This window comes from Hypanus sabinus, chromosome 6, assembly GCF_030144855.1.
Source record: "Hypanus sabinus isolate sHypSab1 chromosome 6, sHypSab1.hap1, whole genome shotgun sequence".
Taxonomy (NCBI): domain Eukaryota; kingdom Metazoa; phylum Chordata; class Chondrichthyes; order Myliobatiformes; family Dasyatidae; genus Hypanus; species Hypanus sabinus.
Genome location: NC_082711.1, coordinates 139,647,912 through 139,667,474, shown reverse-complemented (window position 1 = coordinate 139,667,474; position 19,563 = coordinate 139,647,912). Strand labels below are relative to the sequence as shown.

Sequence of the window (19,563 nt, the reverse complement as noted above, 5' to 3'; positions counted from 1 at the left end):
AGTGTACTGTCTCCTTGCATTTGCCCTACCATGGTGTACCACCTCACATCTATCTGGGTTAAACTACATCTGCCGTTTCTCTGCCCATATCCGTATCTGCAAATTTAATAGCCCACCCATCTACATTTTCATCCAGGTCACTTATAAATGTTACAAACAGCAGAGGTCCCAGCACACATCCCTACGGAACTCTACTAATAACAGACTTCAGACTACCAACTTGAATAAGTCCCTTCAACCACTACCCTCAGTTGTCACCTTGCAATCCAGTTCTGAATCCAAACAGCCAATTTGCTGTGGATCCCATGAATCTTACTCTTCTGGAGTAGCCTCCCATGAGGGAATTTGTCAAGCATCTTACTAAAATTCATGTAGACAACATCTACTGCTCTACCTTCATCAATCTCTCTCATCACCTTGACAAAAAACTCAATCAAGCTGGTAAAGCACGAACTGCCCCACACAAAGCCATGTGGACTCCCCCTAACTAGGCCATGGATTTCCAAATGCTCATATATTCTATCCCTAAGAATGTTCTCCAGCAATTTCTCTACAACTGACGTGAGACTCACTGGTCAATAGTTCCCAGGATTTTTCCTTGTTTCCTTCTTAAATAGAGGTACAACATTAACCACTTGCCAGTCCTCCAGGACCTAGAGAGGACACAAATTTAGCAGTCAAGGGTCCAGTAATATCGTCTTTTGCCTCCTTCAATAACCTAGGGTAAATCCCATCGGACCCTGGGGGCTTTTCCACCTTAATACTCATTAGGAGGCCCAACACTTCCTCCTCCTTGACATCTAAATGCCATAATGTATTTACACATTCGGCACTGATCTCCTGCTCCTCAATATCCTTTAAACACTGAAGCAAATTACTCACTAAGTACCTCACTCACATTCTCTACATTCAAGCAAATGTTCCCCCCTTTATCCTTGAATGGTCCCACTCTCTCCCCGCTTATCCTCTTGCTCTTGATGTATGTATAGAATGCCTTGGGATTCACCTTAATCCCACTTGCCAAGGAGCTTTCATGGCCCTTTCTGGCTTTTCTAATTCCCTTCTTTAATTCTCTTCTGGCTTCTTTATAATCCTCATGTACTTCGTTTGCTCCTAACTTCTGAAGTTTTACGAAGTGTACATAATTTTCCTCTTTCCTTTTTACTAAATTCATCACCTCTCTGGACATCCAAGGTTCTCTTTTCTTTCTATCCCTGTCCTTCCTTCTAACGGGAACAGACCTTCCCAGCACCCTGAGCATTTGATCTTTAAACACCCTCCACATGTCTGATGTGGACTTGCCATAAAAAAGGTGTTCTCAATTAACGCTTCTTAGTTCCTGCCTAATGCCCTCATAATTTGCCCAACTCCAATTTAAAACCATCCCCCGAGGACCATATCTATCCCTATTTATTGCTATCCTGAAAGTTAAGGAACTGTGGTCACTGTTCCCTAACTGCTCACCCACTGAAAGGTCAGTCAGCTGGCCAGGTTCATTACCCACACCAGGTCCAGTACAGCTTCCTCTCTTTGGACCCTCCACTTATTGATTTAATAAACCTTCCTGCATACAGTTAACAAATTTAGCCCCATCTAAACCCTTTACGCTAAGAAGGTCCCAGTTCATATTAGGGAAGTGGAAATTCTCCATGACAACAACCCTATTATTTTTACACATTTCCTTAATCGGATTACATATCTGTTGCTCAATGTCCAGGGGGTCTGTAATAAAATCCTATCAGTGTGCATGCACCCTTTCTATTCCTGAGTTCTACCCAAATGGTCTCGGTGTCTGACCCCTCCATTATGTTCCCCCGAATGAGCTGTGATATTATCTCTGATTAGTAGTGCAATCCCACCTCCTTGTTTACCTCCTCCTCTATCTTTTCTAAAACTTTAAAAACCTGGTACATTAATCACCCATTCCTGCCCCTCTCTCAACCAAGTTTCAATAATGGCCAGAACATCATAGTTCCATGTACTGATCCATGCTCTGTTCATCACCCTTACCCATAATACTCCTAGCATCAAACACTTCAAACTATCCGGCCCCTCATACCTGTTATTTTGATTTTGTCTTTCAATACTTTCCCTGACATCTACCTTCTAGTCTGATCCTTTCCTTACTGATCAGGAGCTCTGGTTCCCACCCCTTGCAAAGCCAGTTTAAACTCTCTCGAGTAGCATCAGCAAACCTTCTGGCCGGAATATTGGTTCCAACCCCAATTCATGTGCAACCAGTCCCTCTTGTATAAGTCACCCTTCCCCAGAAATGGTTCCAGTGATCCAAGAACTTGAAGCCCTGTCCCCTGCACCATCTCAGCAGCCACTCATTCATCTGTGCTATCACCCCACTCCTACCTGCACTAGCTGTGGCACTGGCAGTAATCCGGAGATTACAACTTTGAAGGTTCTTCTCTTCAGCCTCTTCCCTAACTCTATATACTCACTGCATAGGACCTCTTCCCCTTTTCTGCTTGTGTCGTTGGTGCCAATATGCACCCCAACCCCTGGCTGTTCCCCTTCCCCCTTGAGAATGTCCCAGGCCCTAGCACCCAAGAGGCAACACACCATCCTGGTGTCTCTTTCTTGGCCACAGAATCCCCTTAACTACTAAGTCCCCTATAACTACCGTATTGTCTGACTTCACCCTTCCTTATTGATTCTCAGAGCTAACCACAGTGCCACCAGGCTGGCAGCTGCTGCTGTGATCTAATGAGTCACGACCCCAGCAGTATCCAAAGGGGTGTACTCATTGCTGAGGGGAATGGCCACAGGAGGACCCTACATCGACTGCTTAACCCCCATCCCTCTCCTGCTGGTCACCCATGAACTGTCTGAAGCCTGTACTCTGGATGTGACCACCTCTTCAAAGGTCTCGTCTATAATATCTTCAGCCTCCCGAATGATCCTGAGTGCATCCAACTCCAGCTCCAACTCCTTGACCCAGTCAGTCAGGCACTAAAGTTGAGTGCAGTTCCCGCAGATGTAGTCATCAGGAAAAATGTGAGGTATCCCGAATTCCCACATCTGACCGGAGGAACATTCCATCCTGATTTGCCTCTTCTTAACTGTGCCTCCACCTGTTCATGCAGAAGCCTGTTAAGCCAAACCCTTCACATTCTGTCATTGGCACACTCTTTGACAGTGGCTGCTCTGCCTGAGCCTACCTGACCCTTTGGGCCAAGACCCTTCTCCAGGGCTGAGAAGAAAGAGGGGAAGATACTTGAATTAAAAAGGTGGAGGGAGGGGTAAGAAGCTAGCTGGAAAGTGATAGGTGAAACTAGATGGGTGGGAAGGATCAAGGGCTGGAGAAGGAAAGATCTGATAGGGGAGAAGAGTAGACAAGAGGAGAAAGAGAAGGAGGAGGGGACCCAGGGAGCTTTGCACAGAGAAGGTTAGTGATGGAGTTATATACATTGAGAGACAGGAGCTGCAGTTATATACTGTAGACTATGAGTTTGCAGTTGGAGTTATATACACTGATAGGTGGGAGCTGCAGAGATAATTGAAAATCAAAAATACTGCTAAAGCAGGAAACTCGAAATAAAAACAGAAAATACCCAGCAAGTCAGGCAGCAGATGTGGAAGGAGAAAAAGGTTTAACATTTTAAGTCTGAGGTCCTTCAGTAGAAGAGACAACTATTGAAAGGGGTGAGGAGGAGTGAATGAGAGATGAAGGGGTAAATACTGTTGTCCAGCAAGTGGGATATTCTTTGCCTTATTACCTTCAAAAATCTCTTCATGAAGAGCTTTGAAAAATACTAACTTACTTTATGTGGGAAGTCTATATTGACTTGCCATGGCCATTCGTACTCTTTTGATTTGATGCCACCAACTACTCTCCCAACTGGTCTTTGGATTAAATTCCCTCGGATGCCACAATCGTAGGTCTGTAGGGTACCTGAGAACAATGAAGGTTACGTCCAGTGAGATGGTGTAAGGATTTGATGGCACTCTTCCTTTCTGGGTGTTATAGCCAGAAAGATTTACAGCAGGGAAGCAGGCCTTTTGGCCCATCTCATCCATTTTGACCAAGGTCCTAGTCCCACCTAGTCCCACTTGCTTGTTTGGCCAAGATCTCTCAAAGCCGCTCCCATCCAACAACCTGTCCATGTGGTTTTTAACTGTTGTTACCCTATCTGTCTCAACCACTCGCTCATTCCATCTATGCACCACCCTTTGCGTGCCAATCCCTCAGGTTTCCTTTAAATCTTTCACCTCTCGCCTTAACCATGCTCCCCCCCCCCGTCCCCCCAGTTCCCCGTTCCTGGGAAAGCAACTGAGCCCATTCACCCTGTCTATTCCAGTGATTTTACACACCTCTGTAAGATCACCCACGTTCTCCTACATTCCAAAGAATAAAGTCCTAGACTGCCCAATCTCTTGATATAACTTCAGTTCCCAAGTCCTGGCTGCATCCTTATAGCTCTTTCCTATACTAGGTCAACCTGAACTGCAGACAGTACTCCAAGTGTTCTCTAGAACTGCAGGATAAGACCATGCATCTCCTTGCATGGTCACAGGTGGAAGAATGCAATGGTACTCCTGACTCCCTCCTGTTGTCAACTCTTAGTCATTGGATCAGATAAGACTGCCCAGTTAGACACGGCAACAGTTGGCATCCCTGGGAATAGGCTTTTTTGATGCCAACATCTGCTAGAATATAAAAAGGAAAAAGAAAAACACTTTCTTGGGGAAACGAACATACAGCTAGGAACATACAGCCTGGGGCCCAGCATATTGATGCATTACAAGGAAGGCAGGACAGCGGTTATATTTCGTTACGAGTTTGAGGAGAATTGGTACATCACCTGAAAACACTCACAAATTTCTACATATGCACTGTGTAGAGCATTCTAACTGGCTGTATTGTTGCTCACTGCTGCTTAGGCATGGGAGGGAAAGGAGCTGGGGTGTACTTTGGGGCTCTAACATTTAACTGTCATCCACTCTTGGGGCACTCCTCTGTTTTCATGGATGGCTGCAAAGAAAAAGCATTTCAGGATGTATATTGTACATGTTTCTCTGTCATTAAATGTATTTTTGAAACCTGAGGGTGGGAGGTTCCTACTGTACAGGATCGAGGTAAGCTGCAGAGAGTTGTAAAATTAGCCAGCCCCATCACGGGCACTAGCCTCCGTAGTAACTTCAAAAAGTCTGCATCCATCATTAAGGACCCCCATCACCCAGGACACACCCTCTTTTCTTTGCTACCATCAGGAAGGAGGTACAGAAACCTAAAGGCACACACTCATTGATTCAAGATGGCTGTCAATAATCTGCCAGGATCTTCCACTCTGTAGGGCACAAGCTGGTGTTCTGGTCCATTTGAGAAAGCAACTTCAGAAGGTCCGTCATGAAGAACAGAAATCTGTGCTGATTGCTTCTCTTGCCTACCCTATTGACCACAAAGGAGTAAATTGGATTTCTTGGTAATAACTTGATTTAATATACTTACGCTCCTTTCTCAGCTGCTCACGTGCTTGCTCCAGATAATCATAGGTTGGAAAATAGAAGGCATATCGCTGATCGTGTGCTGGTGTCTCCTTCATTGGTATCAAACTTTCCAGGTAATTTTTATCTATTTCCCCAATTCCAATGGCATAGATATCTGCATAGTTGGAAGAGGACATACAATAAGACCATAAGACATAGGAGCAGAATTAGGCCATCTGGCCCATTGAGTCTGCTCTGCCATTCAATCATAGCTGATCCTTTTTCCTTCTTTTTCCCAGTTCCCAGCCTTCTTCCTGTAACCTTTGATGCCATGTCCAATCAAGAACCTATTGATCTCTGCCTTAAACACACCCAAAGATCTGGCCTCCACAGCTGTACATGGCAACAAATTCCACAAATTCACCACCTTTGGCTAAAGAAATTTCTCTGCATCTGTTTTGAAAGGGTGCCCCTCTCTCCTGAGGCTGTGCCCTCTTGTTCTAGACTCTCCCACCATGGGAAACATCCTTTTCCCATCTGTCCAGGCCTTTCAACTTTCGAAAGCTTTCAATGAGATCCCCCCAACCCCCATCCTTCTGAATTCCAGTGAGTACTGGCCCAGAGCCGTCAAATGTTCCTGGCATGATAACCCTTTCATTCCCGGAATCATCCTTGTGAACCTCCTCTGAACCCTCTCCAATGCCAGCACATCTTTTCTAAGATGAGGAGCCCAAAACTGTTCATAATACTCAAGCTGAGGCCTCACCAGTGCCTTATAAAGCCTCAGCATCACATCCTTGCTCTTGTATTCTAGAACTCAAAATGAGAGAATAGATGCTGGAATTCACTTCACTTAAGGAAGTTCCTGTTTCACACATGATATATGGATTCTTTGGGAATGAAGGGAAAAGCCCAAATTGTTAAAGCCTGCATTGCCTGTACAGCACAGTATAAAGTGGTTTTCTGTGATGGTCCTGGTGAGTTCCCAACCTTTGGTGTGTATATTTCCTGAAAAGAATTTCAGGATGTATATTGTATACATTTCTCTGACATTAAATGTACCTATTGAAACCTATTAAACTTTGACAAACTTCTATAGGTGGGTAGTGGAGAATGTATTGACTGGCTGCACCGCAGCCTGGTGTGGAAACACCAATGCCCTTGAATGGAAAATCCTGCAAAAAGTAGGATAGCCCTTCAAGCCATTGAGCACATCTACATGAAATGCTGTCGTAGGAGAGCAGCACCCAGGCCACGCTTTTCTCTCACTGCTGCCTTCAGGAAGAAGGTACAAGAGCCTCAGGACTCGCACCAGCAGGTTCAAGAACAGTGACTACCCCCTCAGTCTTCAGGCTCTTGAACAATAACTATATAACTACACTCACTGGTCCTATCATTGAAATTTTCCTACAACCAGTTATCTCACTTTAAGCAACACACACAAAATGCTGGTGGAACGCTGCAGGCCAGGCAGCATCTATAGGGAGAAGCGCTGTCGACGTTTCGGGCCGAGACCCTTCGTCAGGACTAACTGAAAGGAAAGATTGTAAGAGATTTGAAAGTAGTGGGGGGAGGGGGAAATGTGAAATGATAGGGAAGACCGGAGGGGGAGGGGTGAAGCTAAGAGCTGGAAAGTTGATTGGCAAAAGGGATACAGAGCTGGAGAAGGGGAAGGATCATGGGACGGGAAGCCTAAGGAGAAAGAAAGGGAGAGGGAAGCACCAGAGGGAGATGGAGAACCGGCAGAGTGATTGGGGGGGGGGGGGGGAGGGAGGGAGGGAGAGGGAGAGAGAGAGAGAGAGAGAGAGAAGGGGGGGAAGCTAAATATATCAGGGATGGGGTAAGAAGGGGAGGAGGGGCATTAACAGAAGTTAGACATGTCAATGTTCATGCCATCAGGTTGGAGGTTACCCAGCCGGTATATAAGGTGTTGTTCCTCCAATCTGAGTGTGGCTTCATCTTGACAGTAGAGGAGGCCATGGATAGACATAATTAAAATGTGTGGCCACTGGGAGATCCTGCTTTCTCTGGCGGACCAAGCGTAGGTGTTCAGCGAAACGGTATCCCAGTCTGCGTCGGGTCTCACAATATATAAATGGGAGCACCAGATGCAGTATACCACACCAGCCGACTCACAGGTGAAGTGTCACCTCACCTGGAAGGACTGTCTGAGGCCCTGAATGGTGGTGAGGGAGGAAGTGTAAGGGCAGGTGTAGCACTTGTTCCACTTGCAAGGTTAAGTGCCAGGAGGGAGATCGGTGGGAAGGGATGGAGGGGGGAATGAATGGACAAGGGAGTCGCGTAGAGAGCGATCCCTGTGGAAAGCAGAAAGAGGGGGGTCCCATTCTGATATATCTATCCATGGCCCCCTCTACTATCAAGATGAAGCCACACTCAGGTTGGAGGAACAACACCTTATATTCTGTCTGGGTAGCCTCCAACCTGATGACATGAACATCGACTTCCCCAACTTCCATTAATGCCCCTCCTCCCATTCTTACTCCATCCCTGATATATTTAGCTTTTCTCCCCCCTCTTTTTTTTCTCTCTCTTTCTGCCCATCACTCTGCCTGTTCTCCATCTCCCTCTGGTGCTTCCCTCTCCGTTTCTTTCACCTGAGGCCTCCCGTCCCATGATCCTTTCCCTTCTCCAGCTCTGTATCCCTTTTACCAATCACCTTTCTAGCTCTTAGCTTCACCCCACCCCCTCCGGTCTTCTCCTATCATTTCGCATTTCCCCTCCCCCTCCTACTTTCAAATCTCTTACTATCTTTCCTTTCAGTTAGTCCTGATGAAGGGTCTCGGCCCGAAACGTCGACAGCGCTTCTCCCTATAGATGCTGCCTGGCCTGCTGTGCTCCACCAGTATTTTGTGTGTGTTGCCTGAATTTCCAGCATCTGCAGCTTTCCTTTTAATCTCACTTTAAGGACTCTTTATCTCATTATCTCATATTCTCATTCTTTATTGCTATTTATTTATATTTTCATTTGCACAGTTTGTTGTCTTCTGCACCCTGGTTGATCTTTCACTGACCCTGTTATAGTTACTATTCTATAGACTTGCTGAGTATGCCCACAGGAAAATGAATCTCAGGGTTGGATATGGTACTTTGATAATATAATTTACTTTGAACTTTGAAGGCTTATGGGTTTTGAGGAGCCTGCTGATAGTACTGGGTTGATATGTTGACACAGGAATTGGTTTTAGTGCTTCCAGCTGAGAAGGAGGATGGTCAGGAAATGGGAACTTGGGGAGAATAAACAGAGTAAGGTAGGATTAGAGTAAATATTGGTGCCCGATAATGGGTATAGATTCAGTCAGCCTGATAGTGGGTATGGATGCGTTGGCGTAATAGTGGGTACGGATTTAGTGAACCTGATAGTGGGTATGGTTTCAGTGAGTCTGACAGTTGTTATGGATTCAGTGGGCCTGATGATGGATATGAATTCTTGGGCCTGATGATGGGTAAGGATTCAGTGGGTATGGATTCATTGTGCCTGATAGTGAGTATGGATGCAGTGGTCCTGATAGTGGGTATGGATTCAGTGAGTCTTCTATTGGGTATAAATTCATTGGTCCTGATAGTGGTATGGAGTCAGTGAGTCTGCTAGTGGGTATGGATTCAGAGGGTGTGATAATTGGTATGGATTCAGTGAGCCTGATATTGGGTATGGATTCATTTGGGCCTGATAGTGGGTATGGCTTCAGTGAGCCAGGTAGTGGGTATGGCTTCAGTGGGCCTGATAGTGGGTATAGATTCAGTGAGTCTGCTAGCGGGTATGGATTCAGTGGGCCAGATAGTGGGTATAGATTCATTGGGCCTGATAGTGGGTATGGATTTAGCTAGTCTGATAGTTGATATGGATTCAGTGGCCCTGATAGAGAGTATGAATTCAGTGGACCTGATATTGGGAATAGATTCAGTGAGTCTGCTAGTGGGTATGGATTTAGTGGGCCTGATGATGGATATGGATTCTTTGGACCCGATGATAGGTATGGATTCTCTGGGCCTGATAATGGGTAAGGATTCAGTAGGTATGGATTCATTGTGCCTGATATTAGATATGAATTCAGTGGCATGATAGTGGGTATGGGTACAGTGGACCTGATAGTGGGTATGGATTCAGTGCTGAAGGTGCTATTCCTGTGCTGTATCTATCTACAATTCATATATGTCATATATGATGACCTAGATATTCTGAATCTGCTTAACCAATCCTGTTTTAAACTGGTAATTAGGCTGCTATGAACATCTTAAGAATCCAATGTACATAATTCATAACAGCATGCCCTTGTAGAGGTGACAGCAGGCAAAATCTTGACACAAATAGGCCCTGCTTTATGGTTGCAATTTTAATGAGTTAAAGTGTGCTCCCCTGCCTTCCTTTGACAGGGGCAGCTTTGTGGACTTCAGGAGCCACCTATCCTTTACGGGGGGAGGCAGGGAGGGTTCAACCTACCGAGAATATTTGGCAAGTGCGAGAGGAGAGCTGAAATTTCATCTATGACAGCAAAAGGTGATGGTACTCCATTGTAACGCCCTGTTGAAAGAAAAGAAAAACAACTTGCATAATGTCACAGTGCAAAATAACAGAAATTGAAATGTTTCATGTCACGAAGTTTGTCCATGTAACTGTAAGCACATCAGAAGTACTGGAGAGATGGTTCAAGTAAGCAAGAGAGAAAGTAAAAGTAACTTCATGCAAAAAAGAGAAAATAGAACATTACAGCACAGAAACAGGCCCTTCGGCCCTTCTTGGCTGTGCTGAACCATTTTTCTGCCTAGTCCCACTGACCTGCACCCTGCCCATATCCCTCTATACACCTCTCATCCACGTACCTGTCCAAGTTTTTCTTAAATGTTAAAAGTGAGCCCGCATTCATCATTTCAACTGACAGCTCACTCCACACTCCCACCACTCTCTGCGTGAAGAAGCTCCCCCTAATGTTCCCTTTAAACTTTTCTTCCTTCACCCTTAACCTGTGACCTCTGGTTTTTTTCTCCACTAGCCTCAGTGGAAAAAGCCTGCTTGCATTCACACTATCTATACCCATCATAATTTTATATACCGCTATCAAATCTCCCCTCATTCTTCTACGCTCCAGGGAATAAAGACCTAACCTATTCAACCTATCTCTGTAACTCAGTTTCTCAAGTCCCAGCAACATCCTTGTAAACCACAACAATAACTTGCATTTATATTGTAACCTTAAGATACAAGACATGTTTCGAATTCCTTCACAGTTGTATAATCAAAATAAAGTTAAGCAATGGTTAAACAAGGTTTTTGAGGAGTGTGCCGTGGAGATTAGGTGGGGAATTTGATCTCAGTTCCCCGATGGAGAACGGGGCAGCTGCCAATAGCAAGATGAATGAGAAGCCTGGAGAAAGAGAAGGGTGGAGGCAAGGGAGGTGCAGGGTGTGAGGAGGAGGTGGCCGGAAGGGATGAGCTGGAGCTAGCGAAAGGTGCAAGGTAGGGGACTGTCTGGCTCAACATTGAGTTGGCCGAATGTGGAGGCTTCAGGAGCAAATGGGCAAAGACAACCAAATTGCAAATGCCAGAGAGAACTTAAGATCGAGGCCTCAAGGCTTAACATGGGAATATAAATCCAAGAAGCCCGATTCAGCTTACAAGAGTTGGAAAACCTGTGGCACTGTAGTTTCCAAAGATAGTGGAGATGGTGAAGATTTTAGCAGGGGTTGGAAGAGTGCCCACAATGATGGTCAGCACTTAGGAATGGGATCAAGGGGACAGAGGAGACAAGAACAGTCTCCTGTCAGAGAGGATATGGAAGGGAGATGGGGAAGAATGTAGAAAATGTTGGGGTACAAGGTTACAGTTAAAGGGATGTCTATCCTGCTGGGTAATGTGGAGGAAGGGAAAAGCAAAATGCTACTGTGAGAGAGCAGGAACTAATGAAGTCAAAAATTAGAAGCAAAATAGACCTAAATTGCTTAGGATTGTCTAAAGCATGCAACCAAATAACTGTGACGTACATAATTTAAAATGTACTGTACACAAACCCAAGCTCCATTTGAGCCTTCCTGCATCTTTCCTTTCCCATCTCAGACTGTACAAGAGGGGAGTTTCCAAACTCGGTCACTACAGGTCCACTATCCCTTATCCGAAATTCTGAAATCCAAAAAGCTCCGAAGACTGAAGTTTTTCTTGCCAACAGCTGACGTCACTCGGGTGTGATGTGGCAGCATTAGCAGAGGCTGCCAAACGTCAGTTGTGGCTCAGCGCTCGTACTGGTTACATGTGCATTTGTTGTTCACTGATATTTTGTGTTCACTGTTGACTTTGTGTTTAATTTCACTGTGAAAATGTCAAAAAGAGCTGCAGATACCCCTATGGGTAACAATGAGAAAAAGAGCATCTATCATTATCAATAACGCAGAAAGTGGAGTTATTGCAGAAGCTTGATCGTGATGTGTCTGTGCGGTGTCTTATTGAAGAATATAGTGTCGGAACTGCCACTGTATATGATTTAAAGAAACAGAAAGACAAGCTACTGAAGTTTTATAGTGACAGTGACGTTCTACATTTATTCCAATAAGTCATTTACCATGTGTTTGATTCGGTTCGTTTGAAGCTGTATATTTTTATGTTTTACTGAATGTTTTCGTTGGAAATAAAAAAAAATTCTTGTCATTATTTCCCTAAACAACACAGTGTAACAACTATTTACATAGCATTTACATTGTATTAGGTATTACAAATAATCTAGAGATTATTTAAAGTATACGGGAGGATGTACGTAGGTCTGGAGCTCCACCGGGTCCTAAAGTCCACCCGCACTGAGACAGGTTAAGTAAGGGACTTGAGCATACGTGTCTTTTGGTATCTGCGGGGAGTCCCGGAACCAATAAGGAGGGATTCTGAAATCCAAAAAATTCTGAATTCCAAAATGCAACTGGCCCCAAGGATTTTGGATAAGGAATTGTGCACCTGTGCATGTCCCAACACTTTCTACGTCCTCCCAGACCCTCTCTGAGCAGTTCTGGTCTTCCCTGTTCCACTGACCCCATTCCCAAATGTTGCCCTTCACTTCCTATTGCTTGACATTGTTAAATAAAACTACAGAACAGACTAACTGGGTTTTTATATTCAACGTGTTCAATAGGTAGGCTTTGGACGACAGGGAAATCCATGGTTGGGTAAGGAAGGTGTAGTTGAGGCCAGGTCCCTGAGTGGTGGGGTTGGCTTGAGGTTCTATATCACTGACTTCTGACCTGTTTCTTACATCATCGTTCCATGCTCTATGGGAGATGCTGCGGCCATGCTGCCTATTTGCCTATGAACAAAATTATTCACAGTCACCGGAAATTATTTCATCATAATATTCAGTTGGAGTAGTACATGAGGACACATTAATATGTAACACACAATCCAAATCCAGGCAATTGGATGACAGAGTTGTAGCCTGATTAAATGAGGTATATATGCACATTTGCAAATATAGACAGGCGCATATACAAAAACAAGTATACTAGAAGAGTGAAGAGAGAGAGAAGAGGAAGTGAAGAGGGAGGGGGAGGGAGAGGTGGAGGGAAAGATCTGAAATGTGCAATACCCCAGGCTGCCCAATACCACAGCCAGAGTCAATCCCCACCTCAGGGGGCAGTCTGTGTGCAGTTTGCAAATTCTCCTTGAGATGGCGTGGACTTCTCCTCGGTACTCTGGGTTCTTACTGTGAAAACCGGAGGTTTAATTGGACACAGTAACTCATCCTTATTGTTCATGGCTGCTGGGGAAATCAGTGGGGTTGTTAATGGAGGTGTGTGTGAGGCAGGCTGATCTGAGACACAAAAGAGTGCAGATCCTGGAATCGGCAGCAACAAGCAATCGGCTGGAAGAACATAGCAGGTCAAGCAGCATCTGTAGGGGTGGGACGGGAAGGAGCTGTTAATGCTACAGGTCAGGAACCTGCACTAGTATTGAGGTTCTCCAGCAGGTTGTGAAGGTGGCAGGATATCTCTGAGAGCTGAATCGCTTCCCTCTAGGTCATAAGGAAATGTAATGTCCAACTTAATGAAGTGTTTGGATTAGCATTGGCATTATAAATCTGCCTCAATCTTTCACTCACTTTAGGTTGCACTAGAATTTCTTGGCCAACGACTTTCCTGACAGTCTAATTTGGGGCAGAAGTTACTAAAAGGAGAACTAAAAGGTTGCCACTGGCATCTCTGGCTGGAATGGAGGCCCCAATTGAAAGGGGTGGCAGAGGGTTAGAGACTCATCGATCACCATTTTGGACACAACCCACTCCACCATAAGCGACATCTTCGAAAGGCAGAGCCTTAAGAAGGTGGCATCCATTGCTAAGGATTCTTCTCATTACCACCATGAGGGAGAAGGTGCAGGAGCCCGAAGATCCAAACTCAATGTGCTAGGAATACCTTCTTCTCTTCAGCTGGCAGATTTCTGAAAAGCTGATGAACACTACCTCACTATCCCCCTTTTTGGAAGATTAAAGAAATTTAAAGTTAGCTTTATTTGTCACATGCACATGAAAATATCGAAAACGTACAGTGAAATGTGTTGTTTGCATCAGTGACCAACACTGCCTGAAGAAACTCACCAGTGGTAATGATGATAATAACTTGTTTCGGCACAGCTTGCCTTTTATGAAGGTTCAAAGTTTCATTAATGTCTTTGTGAACGTATTCGAGGGCAAACCCCAATCTTCTTCCTCTGTATTCATAAAACTCTGACAAAAGAAGGAAACGTTACTTTAAAAGTCTTACTACAATGATGAAGACATTAAATATCAATTTTTTGTCTCTTTCATTCTCCTTTCCAAATTTATTCAGAGACATTTGGAGCCTCACGGTAGCGTAGTACCAAATAACCTGGGTTCAATTCCCACCACTGCCTGTAAGGAGTGTGTACGCCCTCCCAATGACCACGTGGGTTTCCTCTGGGTGCTCCAGTTTCCTCCCACAGTCCAAAGACATACCAATTGGTTATTGTAAGTTGTCCCGTGATTAGGCTCAGATTAAATTGGACGGTGTGACTCGAAGGGCCTATTCTGCACTTTATGTCAATAAATAAATAAACAAAGCATTTGTGTTCAAAACTGAAGGAGTAACATGAAAAGAAGGTTCAATTTAGTGAAAGCCACATTTTCATGACCTTTGACACTAGAATAATAGCAGCAACTGCCTCTATAAAGTTTATAACCATTATGATCTTGTAATTTATAACAAAAGCTATTTAGCAACAAGATCATTTGAGCAGCCATAGGAATGAGCCAAGTGCAGAAATAAAATTACTTTAGGATGATTGTGGGACTCATTTTAGGATTATTGCATATGGGTGTGAAATGGTCAGCAGATACTCCTAGCCCAAGGGCACTCTTTCTGCATTGAATGACTCTGTGACAAGAGGCTGACCAGACAGTGTTGGAAATGTGAAATCAGGATTTACTGCAAATACACTGGGGAAAATATACTGGAATAGCTCCCCACTCCTCTATTCCCTACTCTGACCTTTCACCTCTTCTCACTTACCTATCACTTCCCCCTGGATTCCCCCCTCCTTCCCTTTCTCCTACGGTCCACTCTCCTCTCCTATCAGATCCTTCTTCTCTAGCCTTTGGCCTTTCCCACTCACTTGGTTTCGCCTATCACTTTCCAGCTAGCCTATTTTCCTTCTCCCCACCTTTTAATTCAGGCATCTTCCTCCTTCCCTCTCTGTCCTGAAGAAGGGTCTCAGCCTGAAACATCGATTGTTTATTCATTTCCATCGGCGCTGCTTGATCTGCTGAGTTCCTCCAGCATTTTGTCTATGTTGCTCTGGATTTCCAGATTCTGCAGACTTTCTTGCATACGTGATGTAGCTTAGAGTGTTACTGTCACGCAGAAAGTACAGAGAAGACAGATAATAAGGGGAACTCTTTTTTACAGTACTCACTCAATTGAGACAGCCTCTGGGGTTTGGATGCTCCAATTCTCTGGCTTATCGGCAGCTGGCACTGTTACTTTAGAGATTCTGGCCTGCTCTGCTAATTGGCGGCTGTGTATCGGCACCAGGATTTGGATATTTAAACAGTATCTGAACTCAGGTTTGGGGCTCAACTTTGATTCAAGTCCACGATTGTGTTTAGGATTTTTGTCTCGTTTGGATTCTCGTCCAGACTTATTAGGTTCTTGTCTAGCATCTAGTCAAGAACCCTGTTCCTGTCTCAGTCTTGAAATAATGTCTCACTTCTATTCTCAGATACTGCAGTCCTCGGGTCCTTACCATCCTCACCTAGGCCTCTCGTCACATTCTTAGCATTTTGCCAGAGAAATCTTCTTACATAAATCAAGTCAAGTTGCTGTAGTGTTGATTAAGTTTAATTTAGAGTCACTCAAAGAGATTCTTTATCTTTAGCCACTCTACAAAAACGAATTCTGACAATTTTGCTGTTTGCTCTGTTGGTTTAGAACAGACTTTCTTCAATGAGAACTGCACCACTTCCAGCTTTGGCTGGCACAGTGGTTTCAAAAGCACTCTGACCTTTTGTATTCCTGTTTTTCTGTCATATGCCAGGTGTAATCTCAATGATATAGTACGATCTAAGAGGTGCTACCAAGTAGTCTGCAAGTTCTTGATGAGAGTATTTTTCTCCTCTCCTCTATAAGTGAAATGTACTTCATCGCTCAGTCTTGTCTAAGGAGGATTTCCACCTCACCAAAAAACACACACAGCCTACATTTACTTTTCCTGGTGACCGTCTGACAAGCTGTGCATTCTCAGATTCTCCTGCCTTGTTTGCTCTTGCCACATAGGAGTTGGTCCGACTTACCCCTGTACTGAAGGCCTTTAAGCCTTTCTATCATCCTCTCCGCGGTAAGGCTTTCACTGATGTTTATGATTTTATGAGAAAGATATCCGAATGCAATACATTCAAAGCGGACCTTAACGTTAGCACCCGACATCTAAGAGAATGCAGGAAAGAGAATCTGTCAATCCAAACAGTCTATTTCATGTTCAAATTTCTCGAGAATATGGGAGACAGTCAGCCCATCAAGTCAGAGCAAACCCGCTCCCCCCACTTCTTTCCCTGAATTATATTTTATCTCACATGCTCATCAAATTCACCCTGGAGTTTCCTCCTGCCAAGCCACACTAGGGATAATGTGGAAGGTGAACACTCCAGACTTGGACAACATTGGAAGTCAGCGTCAAATCCCTTGTCACGAGAGCTGGTTCCAATTCTGGTTCCAATTTGCCTTTGTTTATGCTTGTAATATTAAGATAAACACTTCTCAGATATTTCAATATAATAATTTTACAGGCAATTACACTGGAAAGAGCGCAGGAAAAATTTACAAAGATGTTGCCATGACGTGAATTATAGAGAGAGTTTGGACAGACTAGGATGTCATTCCTTGGAGTGAAGAACCCTTGGCTACAACTTGGACTCTTTGAGTTAGTCACGGGGAGGAGGACACTAAACAAACTGTTATCTGTTATGGACAATCAGGCACGTCCTCTCTGTGATCTACTGAATAAGCAGTGGAGCACCCTTTCAAACAGACTCGTTCAGCTCCCCTGTCGCAAGGATCGTCACAGAAAATCCTTCCTACCAAACGCAATAGGCACATACAACAGTTCATCTCTGTGCGATAGGAGAACACACACCTTAGTACGATAGTCTGTTTTATTAGTTTGTACATTATTATTGTGTATATTATTATTCTGTACTTTATTAATTAAGCCTGCATACTGCTAAGTGGGTTTTTAAATGTTGCTGCTGTAATGAAAGAATTTCCCCCTCAGGATCAATAATGTACTTTTTATTATTATTATTATTATTATTATTATTATTATTATTAAGATGGAGAGGTGACCTAAGGTTATAAAGTGCATAAAATCACCAAGGGGGTAGAGTGAATGTCCTCACACAGAAAATGCTGGAAGAACTCAGCCGGTCAGGCAGCATCTGTGGAAATGAATAAATAGTTGACATTTTAGGCCGAGACATTTCTTCAGGACTGGAAATGAAGGGGAAATGGCAGAATAAAAAGACTGGGGGGGAGAGGTGAAGGAGGATAGCTAGAAGGTGATTGGCAAAGCCAAGTAGGTGGGAAAGATAAAGGGCTGGAGATGAAGGAATCTGACAGGAGAGGAGAGTGGACCATATGAGAAAGGGAAGGAGGATGGGACCCAGGGGAAGGTGGTAGGCAAGTGAGAGGGGGTAAGGGGCTAGATGGGGTAGTAGAAGATGAGAGGAGGGGGAGAGAATTTTTTTCCCAGAAGGAGAAATCTATATTCATGCCATCAGGTTGGAGGCTACCCAGATGGAATTTGAGACGTTGCTCCTCCACCCTAACAGTGGCCTCATCTTAGCACAAAAGGAGGCCGTGGACAGACGTGTTGGAACAGGAATGGGAATCAGAATTAAAATGCTTGGCCACTGGGGAAGTATGTGTATGTTGCTCAAGAGCACCTGCAGTCTCTCTTATATGCTTGTGACTGTAGGTAAGACAGTTTTCAGCTCTGGAATTCCAGCAGTCTTGAGTTTATGGTTTTCATTTTGTTCCAGACTATTTGTCCTAGCCCAGTCATGGTCAGTTTAATCCTGAGCCTCTGAGATTTTGGAACACATTTCTTTTGAAACTGGTGTGAGTTTGAAGAATTACACTTGCCTTCTCGATGAAAGTTGTGACAAAGTCAAAAGTCCTGATGAAGTTTTCACTGCCAAGTCTTCCTGAAACTTCGAGGACAAAGTAGATATCGAACCCACTTATGTGTTCCTTTTCAGAACTAAACGCTGCAGAAATAAAAGAAGATCTAATCAGATTCACTTCAGTATAATTTGGACACTAGGTCTCATTACAGGGAGCATTTAGAAGGAAGGGAACATTATTTGAGGTTCCCAAGTTTGTTATAAAGTCAGAGCTGAGGATAGTTCCCTGATGATTGCATTCAGATAGGGGATAGTTCAACTGCATTCAGAACTTCACACAAAATATACAGTCTTTGCCTATACCCAGCAAGTGACATATGGACTGGAACATGATAAATAACATCAATGTCTACCTCCAAAACCTACCCTCGGCATTACTATTCCTGAATCACCACCATCTCCACCCTGGAAGTCGCCACTGAAGAGAAACACTAATGGATTAGCCATGTATGGTCGCAGAGCATATCTGAGACAACTGAGATATCTGAGTGATTCACCTCTTAACACTCCAAGTACCAGTCCAGATCCAGATGGAACAATCTCCAGATGCTGTCTGTCTGTCTGTCTGTATGATGGCTGCTCCCACAACACTCAACAACATGTACCCATTCAGGACAAAGCAATGCATTTAATTAGAGCCTCATCCACCATTCTGAATATTCATTACCATCAGCCACGGGGCAGTGTGAATGCAATGAACACCATCTGCAGAGTGTACTCGCGTGATTGGCACGGACTGTTCCAACAGGTTCTTTCAAGCTCAACCTCCTCTGGTCAGAAGGACAAGTGATTGAAATTACCACCTCCAGGTTCCACTCTATTTCATAATCAATCCTGACTTTAAAAAATTCCCTTCATCTGCGAGTCCAAGTCTTTCCCCAAGAATACTGTACCTTCACCAGAAGAGCCACGGCCACTCACCAGCATCTTCTCCTGAGCCAACTGGCCATGAGAAACCAATGGCGGCCTTGCCAGGGATGTCCAGCACATGCAAGATGAACAACACACCAGGCCCTCATTGCTTCCAGGTGGAGCTGCAGTGATTGGGGAATGCTTCTCAGGAACACAAGTCCAGGTCAGAACACTCTGGACCAACTATCCCATGGATTTTCCTTATGATTGGTTCCATTGATTGACTACTTACAACTTCCTGTACTGCCTTGGTTTCAAAATAAACTTTGATACTTGTAATGCATAATGCACAGACAGGAAGGTTGTGATTTAGTCTGTCCCTTCAGGTCAACTTCTCTCACATGAAACACCAACACATCACAATTAAATTAAATAAAAGGCAGAATTTTCCTCCGGTTTCTCATATAACTCTCTCAGGAAGGAACCCAAATATGGGGGGGTGGGGTGGGAACCCTCCAACTGCAGTTGGTGTTGAACGGGCTGTAGAAAGTATAACTTCAAATTGATTTTGTCCAAAAACCCCTAAGCA

At 44.3% G+C, this 19,563-nt stretch overlaps 1 protein-coding gene across 3 annotated transcripts in view; it reads right to left on the bottom strand.

The window, feature by feature from the left end:
- Positions 1-19,563, bottom strand: part of LOC132395902 (complement factor B-like) — an 81,410-nt gene that overhangs the window by 38,058 nt on the left and 23,789 nt on the right. For all 3 annotated transcript variants that reach the window (XM_059973071.1, XM_059973073.1, XM_059973072.1), the window contains exons 6-11: positions 18,082-18,206; positions 16,236-16,368; positions 14,025-14,153; positions 9,899-9,979; positions 5,462-5,614; positions 3,774-3,904 (exon numbers count right to left, since the gene is read on the bottom strand). In XM_059973071.1, coding sequence (XP_059829054.1) covers positions 3,774-3,904; positions 5,462-5,614; positions 9,899-9,979; positions 14,025-14,153; positions 16,236-16,368; positions 18,082-18,206 — 752 coding nt within the window. The remainder of the gene's footprint in view (positions 1-3,773; positions 3,905-5,461; positions 5,615-9,898; positions 9,980-14,024; positions 14,154-16,235; positions 16,369-18,081; positions 18,207-19,563) is intronic.